Consider the following 22,471-nt stretch of genomic DNA (forward strand, 5'->3'; position numbering starts at 1 on the left):
AGACTGCGGATGGACGTTAGCCGCTAACGGCTAACAGGAGCAAGAGCTAAGCACCTCTTCCAGAGCGGCTTCAGTGTTTATAGCTTCACCTGTGTCATTAGTTTTTAAGCCAAAACATCCATTCTCTCTTTTCCATCTCCTCACTGTTTCTGCTTGTAAGTATGTGTGCATTGCCAAACATCCGCCTTTGCTCGTTTTACCATTGCTGGTAAAACGAGCATTTTTTTAGAAGCAGTAAAGTACCATTTTCAATTCTTTAGTACTACGGTACTTTATTACTTCCGGTATACTCTACAACCCGTAGTATTGACTATATACTTACTGCTCTTGTACTTGGTATTGTTACAGTCGATCTTTGTATAGATCGACCCATTTGTTTACATTCAAAAGCTCTAGCTTGCGGTTCGTCTCCTCCTCCTTCGGTGTGTAGTGAAGCATGTTTAGCTATTCCTCGTCCTGCAGGGATGATACTTGTAAGAAACATAGTTTGTCACCATTGTGACAAGGATTAGTGACTTAAAGGTAGCTAAAACACTGGGAAGGGGGCGTTAGCCACAAGTCAACTTACAAATAGAGTCTCCAAGGCGTATTAAAAAGTTCCCAGTATCATACTGTACGTGTCCGCATAATTCAACTTACTGCGTCAGGATCTTAACTAAATGAATTATTTTGACCACTAGGCGTCGCCAAAAAACAATCTCCACTTCAAAAGCATAAACCTGTCATAAGTTTAGTGTTTTTCATACCTACAAGGGGTGTCCATAAATGTTGTTTTAATTAATCGCGATTCTTATTTGTAATGATTAATCGATTTTTTTTTTTTTTAAGTATGTCCTGTCCTGTCACTCAGGCAAATCATATTATTGATGTAGATGTTCATATCTGCTGTACAGATTTACTTTAGAAAAGAGAAATATTGAATACTTCTCTTGTTGCCTTATTTGTATTTGACTTTATTAAATGTTTGGGTAGCCTTTTAATAAACAAAGTTAGTTTTCTTTTAAGTAATATAGACATTTATCAGCGCTGTTTATCTATTTTATGGAGGAATGTAGTTACTCATAGAACTGGCACCCAATTTTATTAAAAAAGTATTGAGTTTGAATCAAGAATTGATTCTGAATCGAATCGTTACCCCCAAGAATCGAATCCAATTGTGTGGTGCCCAAAGATTCAGCCCTAATACCTACCTTTGTTCTCTGAGTAATTTCATTTTGTAAACCTTATTTTAACATTACACACTAATAAAACAGTGTCTGACTAGTGCTAATATTGTATCGGATTATTATCAGTATCAGCCAAAGTTGTATCGGGAGATTTATATTTCAATGTGTTCCGTAAACTAGGATATATATAATGTTGTTGTTGTTGTTAGCTTCATAGTTTTGAAAGGTTAGCATTAGGCCTGGCCATCGTAATCAATCAATCAAGAATGTTGGGGACTTGATTGTTGGCTGATTTAGTTTTCATGCATTTGAGGCACAATTGAGAAGACGAAAGCAATCTCAGGGCATTCAATCGATCGCAATTGGACAGTTTTGTTTGTCTTAGAAGACATTTGGCCTCTCATAGACTTAGATTGGTGACTTAAAACGGCTGGTGCCAAAACCCCGAATATTTATATTCTAAAAACCAGGAGGGTGTGCCTGGACAAGGATGGTTTCGTCCGGTCGTAGTGAGAAAAACAACAACTGTTGAGATGCAAACAAGCAATCCAGTCAATACCAACGACAGTTGTTGAAGTGTAATTTCTAGAGATGTCCGATAATGGCTTTTTTGACGATATCCGATATTCCGATATTGTCCAACTCTTAATTACCGATTCCGATATCAACCGATACCGATATATACAGTCGTGGAATTAACACATTATTATGCCTAGTTCTGTTGTGATGCCCCGCTGGATGCATTAAACAATGTAACAAGGTTTTCCAAAATAAATCAACTCAAGTTATGGAAGTCACAAAGTGCATTATTTTTGTTAACATGCCTCAAAACAGCAGCTTGGAATTTGGGACATGTTCTCCCTGAGAGAGCATGAGGAGGTTGAGGTGGGCGGGATTGGGGGGGTGTATATTGTAGCGTCCCGGAAGAGTTAGTGCTGCAAGGGGTTCTGGGTATTTGTGTTTATGTTGTGTTACGGTGCAGATGTTCTCCCGAAATGTGTTTGTCATTCTTGTTTGGTGTGGGTTCACAGTGTGGCGCATATCTGTAACAGTGTTAACGTTGTTTATACGGCCACCCTCAGTGTGACCTGTATGGCTGTTGACCAAGTATGCCTTGCATTCACTTGTGTGTATGTAAAAAGCTGTAGATATTATGTGATTGGGCCGGCACGCAAATGCAGTGCCTTTAGGACACGCCCCCAATATAGTTGTCTGGGTGGAAATCGGGAGAAATTCGGGAGAATGGTTGCCCCGGGATATTTCCGGGAGGGGCACTGAAATTTGGGAGTCTCCCGGGAAAATCGTGAGGGTTGGCAAGTATACTGTATGTATGACTGAGAGACGCAACTGCTCTGTACTTCTCCCTACGTCCGTGTACCACTCCGTACAGCTGCGTTTTAAAAAGTCATACATTTTTCTTTTTGAAACCGATACCGATAATTTCCATTTTAAAGCATTTATCGGCCGATAATATCGGCAGTCCGATATTATCGGACATCTCTAGTAATTTCCCCCTCGTTAGCATTGAGGTATTGTGTGGCAGAACGATGGCTGTGGATCGACTACTACCAGTCAATCAATCAAAGTTTAATTATATAGCCCTAAATCATGAGTGTCTCAAAGGGCTGCACAAGCCACAACGACATCTTCGGCCCGGATCCCACATCAGGGCAAGAAAAAACTCAACCCAATGGGATACAATGAGAAACCTTGGAGGGGACCGCAGATGTGAGACCCGAAAATAATACGTTACAGTAATCGAGACGAGACGTAAGGAACGCATGAATAATGATCTCAGCGCCGCTGGTGGATAAAATGTAACGGATTTTAGCGATATTACGGAGCTGAAAGAAGGCCGTTTTAGTAACACTCTTAATGTGTTTGAGAGTTTGTTCCCCCATGTTAGCATTGAATTGAATGTGAACGTCCATAAACAAAAGAACCAACATATGGAAAGTCCCACGAGCAAGAATGTTATGCTCAACACAACAAAGGCAACCAAAAAGGAGTTCGGAACAATCAGAGGGAGATTTGTTAAAAAAGAAAAGTAACCATCATTCATTTTAGGCTCATCCCCAGTCTCCATTAAAGTATTTTAAAGCCCGAGAAGCGTCAAGGTCAAGTAGTAACTTTTTCGGGACAGAATTGCCCGGTAAGTGTTAAAGAAATTTGACATTTCCAGAACAGTAGCCCCTTCCCGCATGAAAAGTAACGACCCACCTTATCTCAGTCTGTCTTTAGAAACTGTCAATCATCCTTTGTACCACCAAGGCCCCGAATCTCTGCGGCTTCCGACCTCCGCACTTCATTACACCTGTTTTCTCAGCCGTTTGAACTTTGTGAATGGGAGCTCCGCTTTCACGACATCACATTGAACTTGATAAGCGTTTCATTGTGGTCGTCATTCCCCAGCCCAGAACCGAATAGAAGTCAGCTGGGATTTCAGACTCGGGCCTGTACGTCAGTCCCTGCGGGTCTTTGCGCTCGCACTCTTCCGAGCAAAAGTTGAAGATAACTCGACCCAAACGCCGTGCAAGCAAGAGAGCACTTTGGACGTACCCAAGTCTTTTGGTTTTTAAGGCCTTGAAAAGCCTCAGAAATCTGGGGCCGTATTTATCAAGCGTCTTAGAGTGCCATTTTACACTTAAGTTCTGAGAATTTGCAAACTTAAGAATAAAAGCTATTTATCAACTTTCTTAAGTCTAAGAATCACTCCTACTCTCCACGATATTTAAGAGACCTTCAGAGGTGTCCGAAGTGGTTAGGAGTTGCCAGCGGGGGATGGCACTGAGGGTAGAGAGACGTGTGTGAACGTTCAGGGAGCGGAAGGATGTCCTGGGTTTGTTTGATGACCAGCAGCTGATCAAACGGTATCGTTTAGACCAGGGGTGTCAAACGTACGGCCCGAGGGCCGGATCAGGCCCGCGAACAGGTTTTATCAGGCCCGCGGGATGAGTTTGCTAAGTATAAAAGATTGTGAAAGAGATCTTGATCTCAATGGGTTTTCTTATCTGGTTAAATAAAGGTTCTATAAAAATGTACCTGAAATTTTGAATGAAAGAAACAGCTGCTCTATAATGTGTCCACTGGATGTCGCAATAGCAATTCTTTGTATCTTTGTAGATGATGCTACATATATACAAAACAAACCACATGTTAGTACATCAGTCGATGAATATGATCAAACTACATAAACAACATCCTGCAATTTGATTTTGATATAATTTTTTTATCTTTATAGATTGACAATTAACACCAATGACTTGACTGATGAACATTATCAAATAATGTATTCAGAAAATATAAATAACGACAAATAAAGTATATATACTATTAACCGCAACAGTTGATTGTAAAAAAAAGAACCCAACAACATTATGATTTGTACATTTTCAGATCATAATGTTGTTGGGTTTTGCTTGTTCTATTTTTAAACAATACAATCTGAAGTTGTCTTTATTTTTAAGTTATCGTGCCTTCATTTTACCAGTCCGGCCCACTTGGGGGTAGATTTCTCTCCATGTGGCCCCTGATCTAAAATGAGTTTGACACCCCTGGTTTAGACAGAGCGGGTATTATTTTTGTCACAGATTTAATAAGGGGCGTCAACTCATCAGCAACATCACGCAGCAGAGCTTTTACAGCAGAACTAAAGGTCATCACAATGCTTCGATATCTCGCCACTGGGAAAATGCAACAGTGTAACGCTGATGATTTGGGGCCATCACAACCATCAGTAAGCAGAATTGTAATGGAAACAATAATGGCCCTTACTGCTCCTCACCTCGTCATGCATTTCATTGACTTTCCAACTACACCCCGGATAATTCAGCAGAAGCAAACTGCATTCAAATTAGTTGCCTAATTAATGAATTGGAAAGAAAAGGAAACATTTATTTTTGATTCATTGCCAATATTGTTTGTTTGTTTTGTATTATTTTGTAGTTTATTGTCAAAATGTACACTCCCATTGTCCACTTAAATATTTCTAAGATATTTCTTTATTCTTAGACAACGGATTCCCTTCCGTGATTGGTCATTTCTATGGACACAGAAATTACGTCACCTAAAATTCCGTTTACGGCACATAGTAATGTCGTAATTCAGCTCTGAGTGTGACACTTAAGATTCAGTCCTACACTTCGCTGAAAGTGTGAGTAAGACGCTTGATAACTAACTTTTAAGTGCAGCTTTCAGCGAAGAATTTCTTTACTCATAAGTAGAGATGTCCGATAATATCGGTCTGCCAATATTATCGGCCGATAAATGCGTTAAAATGTAATATCGGAAATTATCAGTATCGTTTTGTTTTTTTTTGTTTATTTATTTTTATTTTTTTTATTAAATCCACATAAAAAACACAAGATACACTTACAATTAGTGCACCAACCCAAAAAACCTCCCTCCCCCATTTACACTCATTCACACTCATTCACACAAAAGGGTTGTTTCTTTCTGTTATTAATATTCTGGTTCCTACATTATATATCAATATATATCAATGCAGTCTGCAAGGAATACAGTCCGTAAGCACACATGATTGTGTGTGCTGCTGGTCCACTAATAATACTAACCTTTAACAGTTAATTTTACAAATTTTCATTAATTACTAGTTTCTATGTAACTGTTTTTATATTGTTTTACTTTCTTTTTTATTCAAGAAAATGTTTTTAATTTATTTATCTTATTTTATTTGATTCATTTTTTTAAAAAGTACCTTATCTTCACCATACCTGGTTGTCCAAATTAGGCATAATAATGTGTTAATTCCACGACTGTATATATCGGTTGATATCGGTATCGGTAATTAAAGAGTTGGACAATATCGGCATATCAGATATCGGCAAAAAGCCATTATCGGACATCCCTACTCATAAGTCAACTCTTAGCAGACTTCTTAGGAGTAATTCTAAGAATCTTGGTAAATACGGCCCCTGAGCTCAGTTGAAAACTTGGGACATAATTTCTGCAAATTCCTAAAAACATGAGAGTGCTCCTGTTGGAAAGAGGACCTTGGACCACTAAACACATTGGCAGATCCTTGCATTGACATTTGAACAGAACACTGGTGTTACGTACGGCGGGGGAAGGAGACGACACCACAGCGGGAATCAGTTCAATAGGTTTATCTGATGATGTGTTGGGGTGTGTATGCTACTCTAAGTGAATGGCGCAAGACGATGTGTAGAATTAACAATGTAAATGTTACCAAGGGTTGTTGTATGTGCGTGTTGGATGAATCCTCTGTCAGGCCAGAGGGGCAGGGCAAGAAGGCAGTCCGTGGGCAAGCGAACGGTCGGGGGCTGGAGAGAGGCGACGAGGTCCGTGTCCAAGCGGGTGTCGAGGATCAAGGGAGGCAGTCCAGAATCCGGTGGGAAGTCGAGGCACACCGCTCGATCGCGGTAAACAGAGGGAACACTGCGGGGAACACAGAGGTCATAAGACACGGACACTGGGAAAGCATAGAGAGAGAGCAAGTACGCAGAGGGATGCTTACTACGGAGAGTGAACTATGTTCCGTCACTGGATCTTCGGGTCCGCTGGTCTTTATTCCGTCTGCCCTCATCAGACCCTGGTGAGCTGATCGCTGATTGTCTGCAGCCGTGTAGGCGCGTGGCCGCGATGCGGGAAGAGCGAGCAGAGGTGCCGGCTGCGCTTGTAGCAGATGACATGCGGGATTGCGCATGCGCCGTGACAACAAAGGTCCAAACTTGGGATTTGCATAACTGAGGCGTTCCTCAAGGCACCCCTTTAATTCCTCTTCTTTGTGGCAGTTGCACTTTTTTTTTTCGTAATGTGATTTTCTGGAAGTGTTCATTAAGGTTCAATCTTAGGTCCTCTCTTTTTCATCATTTCATCAACTGGTGGCACGCGAGGTCAGCTCCAAAAACTTCAGAGTGACTCCCATTTTTGCAGCAGATTCTTGCTGTAACTTTGACAAACTAAAAAGACCAAAATCAAATGTCTACTGTAGAGGACACTGGTTCTCCAGAATATACAAAATAAGAATAATAGTGAATAGAGAAGCTTTCTAGAAATGTGGACAACAAAATAATTGACCGTACTTTCAGGGCTATAGAGCGCAGGGGTATTTCAGCCGCACGTACCAAATTTTACGCAGAAATATTAGCCGCACCGGACTATAAGCCGCAGATATATACCAATACGAAAGTTTTTTGTAAATGTTTATGAACATCCCTTAATTGTTTCCAAACAGTGCCTATAACAAGGCAGTAAAACGGCTGATCAAACAAAACAGATGTCATCGTCATGGACTCGCTAGCTGCGGAAGCTAACTCTCCGATCAGCTAAACAGACTCAATAACTCCACGGTGACATTTTGGTGAATTTACTAAACAGAAACAATACAACAAAAGGCCATTGTAAGTTAATAATGCTAACACAGACATTCATATATGTATTAGCATATTAGCTAATGCTAACAACGCTGGATGGATTACATTACAATAGCACGTACAAATATGCATGAAAACACTCCTACAGACATCACACATGAGACAATTTAGTAAGTATAAACAGTTTTAGTTATATTGTAAAACTTACAAATGTTGCTTGGAATGATCCACATGAGTAGAAACGCTATGGACAGCTAGAAGACCGCACAGCATTTCTACTTCTGGTTCAGTCAAACAGAAGGGCAATATAACACTGCAGCACCTGCAGTGGGCAAACTCGTCCACAAGATGGCACCATAGCACAAACAATAAGACACCTATTCTGTGTATTTGCCGTTTTTTTTTTTAAACTATTTTTAAGAAAATCCGTAAATTAGCCGAACCGTTTTATAAGCCGGAGGGTTCAAAGCTTAGGTAAAAAGCCGCGGCTTATTTTCCCGAATTTACCGGGTACATTTTCCAAAATTAGACTCAACAGTATATTTGGTATCGATCCTGTCACATTTTTATAATGATCCACCCCTTTTGTTTACATTGATTAGGATTGATTGATTGATTGATTGTTAGGATTGAAGGGGGGTTAATAATTTTTCAATGCAGTCTGCTGAAAATAATGGAAAGTGCCACTCTACATAGCAACTGGCGCTGTGGTCTAAATTGACATTTTCCACAAAACACATGTTAAGATACTCAACACTTTGCTGCCATCTGGCGGCTAAATTGAAGAGCACACGCCCCAAATTGGTCACGTTTCATGTGTCAGGTAAGCTGCGACGGATGGGGCATGAATCGCACAACCTGAGTTGTAGCGTAACGAAGCAAAATGTAAACAACTGCTTCCTTGGCCTGGACAACATTGAAGAGCCCTGATTTAGAGGGCTTCAAGAAGGTCTTAAAAGTTGTGCAGAGTCCCTGGCACCATGATCAAGGCAACACCGTGGCGTTTGAAAGTCAATTTGAGCGACGTTCCCCACTTCTCATCGCTCATTTTGACGTTTGAACTTGAAATGGACTGCTTTGATTTTGGAGTCCCAAAAGGCTTGGCGCTGTCTTTTCCAGTTTCCACCTCCCTAAGGAGCATTTCAGCAGAATTTTATTCATCTGTCCAGTTTGTTTTGTTATCTTTGGTATAATCAGGCTGCCAAGTTCAATCAAGTTTATTTATTTTGTCTGCACCCAGTAATTCATCTGATGTACCATGGAATAACCGAATCCTTTGACCAGGTTCTGGTTCCACCCCATGAAAGCGGTGATGTCATTGCCAGCCCCTCTTGGGGCCCGTGGGCTTGTTTTTGTTTTGGCTTTTGTATCCACAATCTGGTCTATTTATGCCGTGTGAAACCGGTAGTGCTTCAGCTGCCGGGTTATGATGTAAGATCAATAGTTTCCTGCCAGACTTACAGGGAACGACCAAACGAAAGTGTTGCACGGTGAAACTGTGCGACAGGCTTAAAAATCTTCAAGAAAGAGAAGTCAGCTGCACGTTTTTCCTCCTCGACCTCCAGACGGGGTTTGTGCGGTCATGAAAAACCTGGAAAATTAAATTCCTGCAAAAATTATAGAAATTAATATAATATATATGGATGTTATCACTTTATAGTAGAGATGTCCAATAATGGCTTTTTTGCCGATATTCCAATATTGTCCAACTCTTAATTACCGATTTCGATATCAACCGATACCGATATATACAGTCGTGGAATTTACACATTATTATGCCTAATTTTGTTGTGATGCATTAAACAATGTCATAAGGTTTTCCAAAATAAATCAACTCAAGTTATGGAAAAAAATGCCAACATGGCACTGCCATATTTACTATTGAAGTCACAAAGTGCATTATTTTTTTTAACATGCCTCAAAACAGCAGCTTGGAATTTGGGACATGCTCTCCCTGAGTGAGCATGAGGAGGTTGAGGTGGGCGGGGGTAGGGGGTAGTGGGGAATGTATTTTGTAGCGTCCCGGAAGAGTTAGTGCTGCAAGGGGTTCTGGGTATCTGTTCTGTTGTGTTTATGTTGTGTTACGGTGCGGATGTTCTCCCGAAATGTGTTTGTCATTCTTGTTTGGTGTGGGTTCACAGTGTGGCGCCTATTTTTAACAGTGTTAAAGTTGTTTATACTTCCATCCTCAGTGTGACCTGTATGGCTGTTGACCAAATATGCGTTGCATTCACTTGTGTGTGTGAAAAGCTGTAGATATTATGTGATTGGGCCGGCACGCAAAAGAGCATAAAACAAACAAAATAATAGTTCAAACGTAAAATCGACAGATACATCTGAAGTTGAGCTCGTAACTTAAGTGTTGAAAGTAAAAAAAAAAATAATAAAAATGTATCACTTTCTGAGTGGGACACCTTTTGGATCCCAAATATATTAAATGGGATTTTATTTATCTTTTCACTGTGATTACTCAAAAATAATAATGAATTAAAATCAATGGTGTCCTGCATTATTGATCATTTTAAGGCTCTAATTACTTCACATCAAACATTGCTTTCTGAATGTTTTGCGCAGTGGGGGAAATACTGCATATTTCAGTTTTATTATAAAAAACTAAGTTGTCTTTGACAGAAAAGGCATAAAACCTTTTTGTTTTTTTAAACTTTATATCAACCTGAAGTTGATATACTGTACAGATTTACTGTAAGCGTTATATAAATAAAAATAATAATAATTTGACTTGTTTTTAACATTTTAATGACTTAGACCCTTTATGGTCCCCGGGAGCCCTGAAGGTAAAAAACAAACAAAATCCAAATATTTTGTTATGGTTTGAAAATTAAAAATATCAAAATGGCCCCAGCATGCTTTAATTTTTCCGTGTGCGGCCCTCAGTGGAAAAAGTTTGGACACCCCTGCTTTACAGTATTCATTTTCATGATCTTGCTCACTGGCAAACAAATGGTGAGGAAATGAGGTAATTATTGATTTGTGATTTGGTAGAATGGTGGGAAATAAAAGTAAAACCGTGCAAGCCATTAACCTTTATAATAAAGCCCGTGATGAAAAGTGTACTAATTGGACGAGCTAAAGAACTGATGGCTCCGGTTACACTGGACGTAATCAGCGCTTTTAGTGCTACACTGTGTGCACTTAATTGTAATTATACCTCGTGTGTCTTTATCTATATTATTTGTCTTCCGGGCTGAAAAGGATATTCTGTTTCGCCGCCTGCCGCTGACATCATCGCCGGCACACTGGCTCATATCGCTGTCCTTTGTTCCCCACCAGGATACCGGAGGGTCAGGCGGAGGCTGGATCCCTGTTCGCAGGCAGGCTGCGCTCGCTGGAGGACCAGCTGACCCGGGCCAAGCAGAAGATCTACACCTTCCAGAAGCTGACAGGAGATGGTACGAGATGGCAGAGCTGGTACTGTTCAACCTGCAAAGTTGAACGCGTTCGATTCCGTGACTTCTTTGCGTGAATTGCAAAAAAGTTTTGAACCTCTGTTGTGTTCAAAGAAGAAAAAAAAATCACATAACTGCAACGTGAAAAGAAGACTATTTAAGTACCGTATTTTCCGGACTACGGAGTGCACCGGTATATTAGCCGCACCCACTAAATTTTAGAAGAACATTTTTTTCCCATATGTTAGCCACACCCGAATATAAGCTGCAGGTATATACGTTGCGAAATTAGCTTTTTACACAGAAGGATTCTGTAAATATTTATTTACATACCTTAACTGTTTCCAAATGGTGTCTGTAACATAGCAGTAAAACGGCTGATCAAACAAAACAGAAGTCATCGTCATGGACCCACTAGCTGTGGAAGTTAGCTCTCCAATCAGCTAAACAGACTCAATAACACCACAGTGACGTTTTGGTGAATTTACTGAGGAATTTGCGAAACCGAAACAATGCAAAAATAATGCCATTGTAAGTTAATAATACTAACAAAGACACGAGTAAACATGTTGGCATATTAGCTAATGCTGAAAACTAGCTCGAACAAATATGCATGAAAACACTCCTACAGACATCGGTTAAGTAAGTATAAACAGTTTAAGTTATATTGTAAAACCTACAAATGTTGCTTGGAGTGATGAATTAAGAATATATACAAGTAGAAACGCTATGGACGGCTAGAAGACTGAAAGGCACTCCGGTTGAAAGAAAGAAAAAAAAAAACAGCAGTACGAGTAAATGGAAGAACACTGCAGCACCTGCAGTGAGCGAATTTGTCCAAAAGATGGCGCCGTATCACAAACAATGAAACACCCTCTCAGTGTTTTTGCTTCAACGGGAGTGCTGTTCGTCTTCCGCCCGTGCGTAGCGTTTCTACTCATACGGAATCTTCATTTATCACTGCAAGCAATGTTTGTAAGTTTTACAATATAACTAAAACCGTGTATACTCACTAAACCGTCCCATGTGTGATGTCTGTAGGAGTGTTTTCATGCATATGTGTACGTGCTATTGTAATGTAATGAAGTTAGCGTCGTTAGCATTAGCTCATTTCATTTTTTTTTTCATTCATTCATTTATTTCAGGCAATGACATAAAAAAAAAAGTACACATACTAATATAAATGAATATAGGGCAAAAGGTAATGTTCAGTATGTATTGCATGATGGTCCAGTTTTGCCTGAAAGGGAGTGGGAAGAAGATCATTTATTTAATCCCACCCCCAGTTCTCAATGCAGTGATTATTCCATTGAGCTTCACTGGCACTTTGTTCAGGGATTATAATACAAATGTTGTATCATAGTGGCATTACCACAGGTAACAATAATTACTACACTGTAACAATAATTTGTATCAACAATGTAGGAAGAATGATTATACCAACTGTCAGGTTCAAATACTGATGACATCTATTAAACAAGACAAGAAGCAAAGAATCAAACAGAGACAGAATTAAAATTGGCTCAATTTGAGGAGAAACGTCTGGTCTGTACTCTTGCATAGTCTCCAGCCCGCTCTGGCGAAAGATTGCATGCCTCCTCCTTTATTTGGACTTTCTCTGACCACATGACAAGGAACGAGGGTCATAAACAGTTCACAGAAAAGGTCGTAAAACAGTTCAAAGAAGCGGTGCCTGGAGGGGAGTCCGGTCCTGCTTCCTCTTCACTTTTGTAGTTCTTGGGTCAGACAATATCTTTCTGTTTATTACAATACATGAAAGAAACAAAACACCTTAAAGGCCTACTGAAACCCACTACTACCGACCACGCAGTCTGATAGTTTATATATCAATGATGAAATCTTAACATTGCAACACATGCCAATACGGCCGGGTTAACTTATAAAGTGCAATTTTAAATTTCCCGGGAAACTTCCGCCTAAAAACGTCTATGTATGATGACGTATGCGCGTGACGTCACGACGGCAACGGAAGTATTCGGACCCAATGTGTCACCGTACAAACTGCTCTGTTTTCATCGAAAAATTCCACAGTATTCTGGACATCTGTGTTGGTGAATCTTTTGCAATTTGTTTAGTGGACAATGGAGACTGCAAAGAAGAAAGTTGTAGGTGCGATCGGTGTATTAGCGGCGGACTACAGCAACACAATCAGGAGGTTGTGTTGTGTTTGAGCTGGATAGCAGACGCGCTACCGTGAGTACGCAGCTTTGGCTTCCAAACATTTGATCGCTTGCCCGTACGTGCGTGTCGCTATGTGCATGTCACGTACGTAACTTTGGGGAAATATATGTTTCTTGCCGACTCTGATGGCGGCCGGGGTGTCGTCGAAAGCTACAACGCCCGCCGCCGCTCCGTAGCTAAGTTAGCTTCGCCAAGCTGGAAATGATTAACCGTGTATTTACATGTCCATGGTTTAATAGTATTGTTGATCTTCTGTCTATCCTTCCAGTCAGGGTTTTTTTTAATTGTGTTTCTATCTGCATTTGAGCCTGATGCTATCACGTTAGCTCAGTAGCTAAAGAGCTTCACCGATGTATTGTCGTGGAGATAAAAGTCACTGTGAATGTCCATTTCGTGTTCTCGACTCTCATTTTCAAGAGGATATAGTATCCGAGGTGGTTTAAAATACAAATCTGTGATCCACAATAGAAAAAGGAGAGAGTGTGGAATCCAATGAGACCTTGTACCTAAGTTACAGTCAGAGCGAAAAAAGATACACCCTGCACTACACTCTAGTCCTTCACTCTAACGTTCCTCATCCACGAATTTTTCATCCTCGCTCAAATTAATGGGGTAATCGTCGCTTTCTCGGTCCGAATCTCTCTCGCTGCATTGTAAACAACGGGAAGTTGTGAGCAGCCCTTCCTCCTGTGACGTCACGCCACTTCCGGTATAGGCAAGGCTTTTTTTTATCAGCGACCAAAAGTTGCGAACTTTATCGTCGATGTTCTATACTAAATCCTTTCAGCAAAAATATGGCAATATCGCGAAATGATCAAGTATGACACATAGAATGAATCTGCTATCCCCGTTTAAATTTAAAAAATTCATTTCAGTAGGCCTTTAATTTTGCTACCCCCCCTACACAGTGGAGTTTTACAAGCCTTCTTCTTGGTAGGTTCAAAGACAGCTTTTGCTTCTCACCGGGCACTCAATGTAACACAAAGTTTTTGTGATAACTTAGAAACAATTATTCTAACACCAACAATGGTAATAGACAACATAGCAATAATGGTAAGGAAACATCTGCTCATATGCGAACACGTATGCGAGTGTTTGTGTTAGTATTATTGACTTACAACGTTTGTTTTTCTATTGTTTCAGTTTCACAAATTCCTCAGTGAATTCACCAAAACCTCACCGTGGAGTTATTGAGTCTGTTTAGCTAATTGGAGAGCTAGCTTCCGCAGCTCGTGGGTCCATGGCGATGACTTCTGTTTTGTTTGATCAGCCGTTTTACTGCCGCGTTACAGGCACCGTTTGGAAACAATTAAGGTATGTAAATAAACATTTACAGAATCTTTCTGCATAAATAACTCATTTCACAATGTTTATATCCTTATTGTCCGGTGTGGCTAATATATGGAAAATATGTATTTATTACAACATTTCGGTGTAGTCTGGAAAATACGATACAAATAAACATTCACATTGTGTGTTCACTTCCCGGTGCGGTAGAAAAGCAGTCCGACCGTGAGTAGAGTTAAACATTCCATCAGCGCTGACTTTGCCGTGTGTATTTACCTCTCCGAGCAGCGGTCAGGAGGCGCAAAGAAAGCTGCCAGGTGAGCGTGCAAAGGTGCGAATGAAGTGTGAGCGCCCCCCCTGGCAAGAATAGGAACGAAACAAGAGTGGAGACGGACGGGGAGGAAATAAAGAGGGACTTGCGAGCGTGAAGGGCAGCACAGGGTCAGCCCTTCCATCTCGCCGCAGGGGAAGATGACGCTAAAAATACCCTCTAGTTTTTCCCACCGAGCGAGGGAACCAGAGATAGAAAAGTAAAAAAAAAAAAAAAAGAGGCGGACATATTTTCTAAAACCTCCTGCTTGAGGCAGTCCTTCTTTTTCCCCACTTTTGTATGTGCAGAAACCAGAGCAGGCAGTCCATGTGGGCTAGTCCACATTGTTTGTTCGGGGTGCGGTGTCCAGTTCTTTCCTGTTGTCGCAACCGCATGAGGGAAAAACAGGAGAGAGAGTGAGCGCTGCGAGACACAAACACCGTGATCAAGGACTCCCTAATGAGGTCAAAGCAGCACCCAGGGACACAAACTCGTGGTTCTTCTCTGAAACCTACTTTGTGCCGTTATTAGCCTCTTTAGGCTCACTTGGTGTATTGCGCCAACATTACTCAAAACCCTTCAGCATTCTTTTCCAATTTATTTCAGTCTTTGTGTGAGTACTTTGAAGTCTTTTTTTTCTTTTTTCAGCAAACCTGTACTTCAAATGTCCCACCAGTGTCGTGGTTCTCAATTACTTTCTGTCAGAGATGTGTCCATACCGCCCCCTGGATTGAGATACTTCTGAGAGCTTGAAAATGCAAGAGTGATCAAAAAAAAATACCAAAACCCATGTAAATGTGATGAAATCCTACAAAAAGATAAGCAAATTTTCTCGAAATGGAAGTTCAGTCTGCGTTTGTTTTAGTAATCTTTGTCGCTTTGCATAAAAGTGTCCTTTTTTTGCAAATTGGCTTCACTGCGTTGGATGTAGGACCAGGCGATTTTTTTTATTTTTGTTTATAATAAAAAAAAAATTTTGCACCATGACTAGGGTAAGTTGTCTGGATTGGGTCATGTAAGTTAATGCTGTGGTGTGTTAACTTCATACCCCAAGTCATGGTCATTGAATTAAATCACTCATGTTGTCCACAAGGTGGCGGCAAATATACAGGAATAAGATTGTCAGATATTTGAAATTAATTGCAAAACAGTTATCTTTGTCGCTTTGCATAAAAGTATTATTTCGCAAATTGGCTCCACAGCGTTGGAGGTAAAAAAAAAAATTTGAATAATAGGTTATTTTTGCAACCATGAATCGGGTAGGTTGTCTGGATTGGGTCATGTAAATTAATGCTGTGGTGTGTTTACTTCAAAACCAAATTCATGGTCATTGAATTAAATCACTCATGTTGTCAACAAGGTGGCGGCAAAATTACAGGAATAAATGATTGTCAGATATTTTAAATTCATTGGAAAACACGCAGAAGACCAGATTCCTGATTAAACTCATGACGTCTCGCGGACCGAGGTGAAGACGACAGAGGGCCGTAGTTTGGAAACCCCTGCTTTTGACTATACAGTATATAATAACGATCTGCAGTTTGACATTGGCATTAAAATTGTTTTAAGTTGCATTAAAAAGCATTAAATTAGATTTGCTGATACCTACAAAAAAAAACAACTATTAAAGGTGTCCTATTATGCAAAACCAATGTTTCTTACCTTTTGACCCCAAAAAAACAACATGAAAATGTGATGAAATCCTACAAAAAGATTTTTAAAAAATGGAAGTTCATTCTGCGTTCGTTTTAGTAATTTTTGTCGCTTTGCATAAAAGTGTCCTTTTTTTGCAAATTGGCTCCACTGCGTTGGAGGTAGGACCAGGCGATTATTATTTTTTTGTTTATAATAATTTATTTTTTTTGCACCATGACTAGGGTAAGTTGTCTGGATTGGGTCATGTAAGTTAATGCTGTGGTGTGTTAACTTCAAACCCCAATTCATGGTCCTTGAATTAAATCACTCATGTTGTCCACAAGGTGGCGGCAAATATACAGGAATAAGATTGTCAGATATTTTAAATTAATTGCAAAACAGTTATCTTTGTCGCTTTGCATAAAAGTATTCTTTCGCAAATTGGCTCCACAGCGTTGGAGGTAAGCCCGGGCCAAAAAAAAAAAAATTGAATAATAGATTATTTTTGCAACCATGAATCGGGTAGGTTGTCTGGATTGGGTCATGTTAATTAATGCTGTGGTGTGTTTACTTCAAAACCCAATTCATGGTCATTGAATTAAATCACTCATGTTGTCAACAAGGTGGCGGCAAAATTACAGGAATAAATGATTGTCAGATATTTTAAATTCATTGGAAAACACGCAGAAGACCAGATTCCTGATTAAACTCATGACGTCTCGCGGACCGAGGTGAAGACGACAGAGGGCCGTAGTTTGGAAACCCCTGCTTTTGACTATACAGTATATAATAACGATCTGCAGTTTGACATTGGCATTAAAATTGTTTTAAGTTGCATTAAAAAACATTACATTAGATTTGCTGATACCTACAAAAAATAAACTATTAAAGGTGTCCTATTATGCAAAACCAATGTTTCTTACCTTTTGACCCCAAAAAAACAACATGAAAATGTGATGAAATCCTACAAAAGGATTAAAAAAATGGAATTTCAGTCTGCGTTCGTTTTAGTAATTTTTGTCGCTTTGCATAAAAGTGTCCTTTTTTTGCAAATTGGCTCCACTGCGTTGGAGGTAGGACCGGGCGATTATTATTTTTTTGTTTATAATATTTTTTTTTTTTTTGCACCATGACTAGGGTAAGTTGTCTGGATTGGGTCATGTAAGTTAATGCTGTGGTGTGTTAACTTCAAACCCCAATTCATGGTCATTGAATTAAATCACTCATGTTGTCCACAAGGTGGCGGCAAATATACAGGAATAAGATTGTCAGATATTTTAAATTAATTGCAAAACAGTTATCTTTGTCGCTTTGCATAAAAGTATTCTTTCGCAAATTGGCTCCACAGCGTTGGAGGTAAGCCCGGGCCAAAAAAAAAAATTTGAATAATAGATTATTTTTGCAACCATGAATCGGGTAGGTTGTCTGGATTGGGTCATGTAAATTAATGCTGTGGTGTGTTTACTTCAAAACCCAATTCATGGTCATTGAATTAAATCACTCATGTTGTCAACAAGGTGGCGGCAAAATTACAGGAATAAATGATTGTCAGATATTTTAAATTCATTGGAAAACACGCAGAAGACCAGATTCCTGATTAAACTCATGACGTCTCGCGGACCGAGGTGAAGACGACAGAGGGCCGTAGTTTGGAAACCCCTGCTTTTGACTATACAGTATATAATAACGATCTGCAGTTTGACATTGGCATTAAAATTGTTTTAAGTTGCATTAAAAAGCATTAAATTAGATTTGCTGATACCTACAAAAAAAAACAACTATTAAAGGTGTCCTATTATGCAAAACCAATGTTTCTTACCTTTTGACCCCAAAAAAACAACATGAAAATGTGATGAAATCCTACAAAAAGATAAAAAAATGGAAGTTCAGTCTGCGTTAATTTTAGTAATTTTTGTCGCTTTGCATAAAAGTGTCCTTTTTTTGCAAATTGGCTCCACTGCGTTGGAGGTAGGACCGGGCGATTATTATTTTTTTGTTTATAATAATTTTTATTTTTTGCACCATGACTAGGGTAAGTTGTCTGGATTGGGTCATGTAAGTTAATGCTGTGGTGTGTTAACTTCAAAACCCAATTCATGGTCATTGAATTAAATCACTCATGCCTGTGATGAGGTGGCGACTTGTCCAGGGTGTACCCCGCCTACCGCCCGGATGCTGCTGTGATAGGCTCCAGAACCCCCCGCGACCCCGAACGGGACAAGCGGTAGAAAATGGATGGATGGATGCTGTCCACAAGGTGTCGGCAAATATACAGGAATAAGATTGTCAAATATTTGAAATTAATTGGAAAACAGTTATCTTCGTCGCTTTGCATAAAAGTGTTCTTTCGCAAATTGGCTCCACGGCGTTGGAAGTAGGTCAGGACACAAAAAAAAATAATTGAATAATATTAGATTTTTTTTACACCATGACTAGGCTAGGTTGTCTGGATTGGGTCATATTAGTGTTCACTATAAAACCCAATTCATGGTCATTGAATTAAATCACTCATGTTGTACACAAGGTGGCGGCAAAATTACAGGAATAAAAGATTGTCATATATTTGAAATGAATTGGAAAACACCCAGAAAACCAGATTCCTGATTAATCTCATGACGTCTCACGAGCCAAGTTGAAGACGCCGACGGGCCGTAATTTGGAAACCCCTGCTTTTGACTATATATAATAATGATCTGCCGTTTAACATTGGCATTAAAATTGTTTTGAGTTGCATTAAAAAATCATTCAATTAGATTTGCTGATACCTGCAAAAAAACCTATTAAAGTTGTCCTATTATGCAAAACCAATGTTTCTTACCTTTTGACCCCAAAAAAAAAAAAAAAAAAACCATGAAAATGTGATAAAATCCTACAAAGATGAGCAAACTTTCTCAAAATGGAAGTATAGTCTCCGTACGTTTTAGTTATCTTCGTCGCTTTGCATTAAAATATTCTTTCCTAAATTGGCTCCACGGCGTTGGACGTAGGCCCGGGCAAAAAATTTTATTTTAAATAATAATAAAAAATTTGTTGCACCATGACTCGGGTAGGTTTTCTGGATTGGGTCATGTAAGTTAATGCCGTGGTGTGTTTACTTCAAACCCCAATTCAAGGTCATTGAATTAAATCACTCATGTTGCCCACAAGGTGGCGGAAGACATACAGTTATAAGATTGTCAGATATTTGTTAATTAATTTGAAATGTGTTCATTAATTGGAAAACACCCAGAAAACCAGATTCCTGATTAAACTCATGACGTCTCACGAGCCAATGTGAAGACGCCGGCGGGCCGTGGTTTGGAAACCCCTGCTTTTGACTATAAATAATAACAATCTGCAGTTTGACATTGGCACTAAAATTGTTTTAAGTTGCATAAAAAGCATTACATTTGATTTGCTGATACCTGCAAGAAACCCTATTAAAGGCCTACTGAAACCCACTACTACCGACCACGCAGTCTGATAGTTTATATATCAATGATGAAATCTTAACATTATAACACATGCCAATACGGCCGGGTTAACTTATAAAGTGACATTTTAAATTTGCCGCTAAACTTCCGGTTCGAAACGCCTCTGAGGATGACGTATGCGTGTGACGTAGAACACGGGTATGCCTTCCACATTGAAGCCAATACGAAAAAGCTCTGTTTTCATTTCATAATTCCACAGTATTCTGGACATCTGTGTTCGTGAATCTGTTGCAATCATGTTCATTGCATTATGGAGAAGGAAGCTGAGCAAGCAAAGAAGAAAGTTGTCGGTGCGAAATGGACGTATTTTTCGAACGTAGTCAGCAACAACAGTACACAGCCGGCGCGTCTTTGTTTACATTCCCGAAAGATGCAGTCAAGATGGAAGAACTCGGATAACAGAGACTCTAACCAGGAGGACTTTTGACTTCGATACACAGACGCCTGTAGAGAACTGGGACAACACAGACTCTTACCAGGATTACTTTGATTTGGATGACAAAGACGCAGACGTGCTACTGTGAGTATGCAGCTTTGGCTTCTAAACATTTGATCGCTTGACCGTATGTGCGCAACTTTTTTTTGCGTATGTACGTAACTTTTTTAAAATATATAAGCTTTATGAACCTTGGGTTAGGTGAACGGTCTTTTGGGCTGAGTGATTGTGTGTGTTGATCAGGTGTTTGAATTGTATTGGCGTGTTCTATGGAGCTAGGAGCTAGCAGAGGAGCTAGGAGCTAGCATAACAAACACGCAGGTGTTTTTATGCAGGATTAATTTGTGGCATATTAAATATAAGCCTGGTTGTGTTGTGGCTAATAGAGTATATATATGTCTTGTGTTTATTTACTGTTGTAGTCATTCCCAGCTGAATATCAGGTCACCCCCGGCTCTCACAGCATCTTCCCTATCTGAATAGCTTCAACTCCCCACTAGTCCTTCACTTGCACTTTACTCATCCACAAATCTTTCATCCTCGCTCAAATTAATGGGGAAATTGTCGCTTTCTCGGTCCGAATCTCTCTCACTTCATGCGGCCATCATTGTAAACAATAGGGAACTTTGCGTATATGTTCAACTGACTACGTCACGCTACTTCCGGTAGGGGCAAGCCTTTTTTTTATCAGATACCAAAAGTTGCAATCTTTATCGTCGTTGTTCTATACTAAATCCTTTCAGCAAAAATATGGCAATATCGCGAAATGATCAAGTATGACACATAGAATAGATCTGCTATCCCCGTTTAAATAAAAAAAATTCATTTCAGTAGGCCTTTAAAGGTGTCCTATAATGCAAAACCAACGTTTTTTACCTTTTGACCCCCCCAAAAAAACAAAAACATGAAAATGTGATGAAATCCTACAAAGATGAGCAGATTTTCTCAAAATGGAAGTTCAGTCTGCGTTCGATTTAGTTTATCTTTTTCACTTTGCATTAAAGTATTCTTTCCTAAATTAGCTCCACGGTGTAGGAGGTAGGCCCGGGCGGGAAAAAAGAATTGAATAATTGACCGACTGTACAAATGATTGCCGATAAACGATGACATTATTGTGGGACCAAATTAACCATATGTCTTTGGAGGTGGGAGAGTACCCGGAGGGAACCCACGCAGTCACAGGGAGAACATGCAAACTCATGAAAGACCCCGAGCCCGGAGATCGAACCCAGGACCTTCGTATTGTGAGGCACATGCACTAACCCCTGCCTGTTGTTAAAATTGCCATGTAAAATTGCTGATGCTAAACAGTAGCGTATCAATAGCAAAGCTAATGTATATTAGCATCAAGCGAGTGCATTTTTGGAAAAGTAGAGCCTTAGTTTACTCACGTCGGAGCGTTTTTTGAGTTAATTTCTTCGTTGGCAATGCATGTTTCAAAATTACTTGGAGGTACACTATATTGCCAAAAGTATTGGGCCGACCATCCAAATGATCAGAATCAGGTGTCCTAATCACTTGGCCCGGCCACAGGTGTATAAAATCAAGCACTTAGGCATGGAGACTGTTTCTACAAACATTTGTGAAAGAATGGGCCGCTGTCAGGAGATCTGTGATTTTCAGCATGGAAAGAGAGCTTCATGGAATGGGTTTCCATGGCCGGGTAGCTGCATCTAAGCCATACATCACCAAGTCCAATGAAAAACGTTGGATGCAGTGGAGATGCCTTCTCTGGAGTGATGAATCACGCTTTTCCATCTGGCAATCTGATGGACCAGTCTGGGTTTGGAGGTTGCCAGGAGAACGATAAGTTTCGGACTGCATTGTGCCGAGTGTGATATTTGGTGGAGGAGGAATTATGATGTGGGGTTGTGTTTCAGGAGTTGGGCTTGGCCCCTTAGTTCCAGTGAAAGGAACTTTGAATGCTCCAGGATACCAAAACATTTTGGACAATTCCACGCTCCCAACCTTGTGGGAACAGTTTGGAGCGGGCCCCTTCCTCTTCCAACATGACTGTGCACCAGTGCACAAAGCAAGGTCCATAAAGACACAGATGACAGAGTCTGGTGTGGATGAACTTGACTGGCTTGCACAGAGTCCTGACCTGAACCCGATAGAACACCTTTGGGATGAATTAGAACGGAGACTGAGAGCCAGGACTTCTCGACCAACATCAGTGTGTGACCTCACCAATGTGCT

At 40.0% G+C, this 22,471-nt stretch overlaps 1 protein-coding gene across 1 annotated transcript in view; it reads left to right on the forward strand.

Annotated features, from left to right (window-relative positions):
- fut8b (fucosyltransferase 8b (alpha (1,6) fucosyltransferase)) overlaps nt 1-22,471 on the forward strand; it is a 369,273-nt gene that overhangs the window by 212,095 nt on the left and 134,707 nt on the right. Inside the window, exon 3 of the mRNA XM_062033787.1 lies at nt 10,814-10,932. Within this exon, the coding sequence (XP_061889771.1) occupies nt 10,814-10,932 (119 nt within the window). The remainder of the gene's footprint in view (nt 1-10,813; nt 10,933-22,471) is intronic.

The sequence above is a fragment of the Entelurus aequoreus genome, linkage group LG23 (genome assembly GCF_033978785.1).
Source record: "Entelurus aequoreus isolate RoL-2023_Sb linkage group LG23, RoL_Eaeq_v1.1, whole genome shotgun sequence".
Lineage (NCBI taxonomy): Eukaryota > Metazoa > Chordata > Actinopteri > Syngnathiformes > Syngnathidae > Entelurus > Entelurus aequoreus.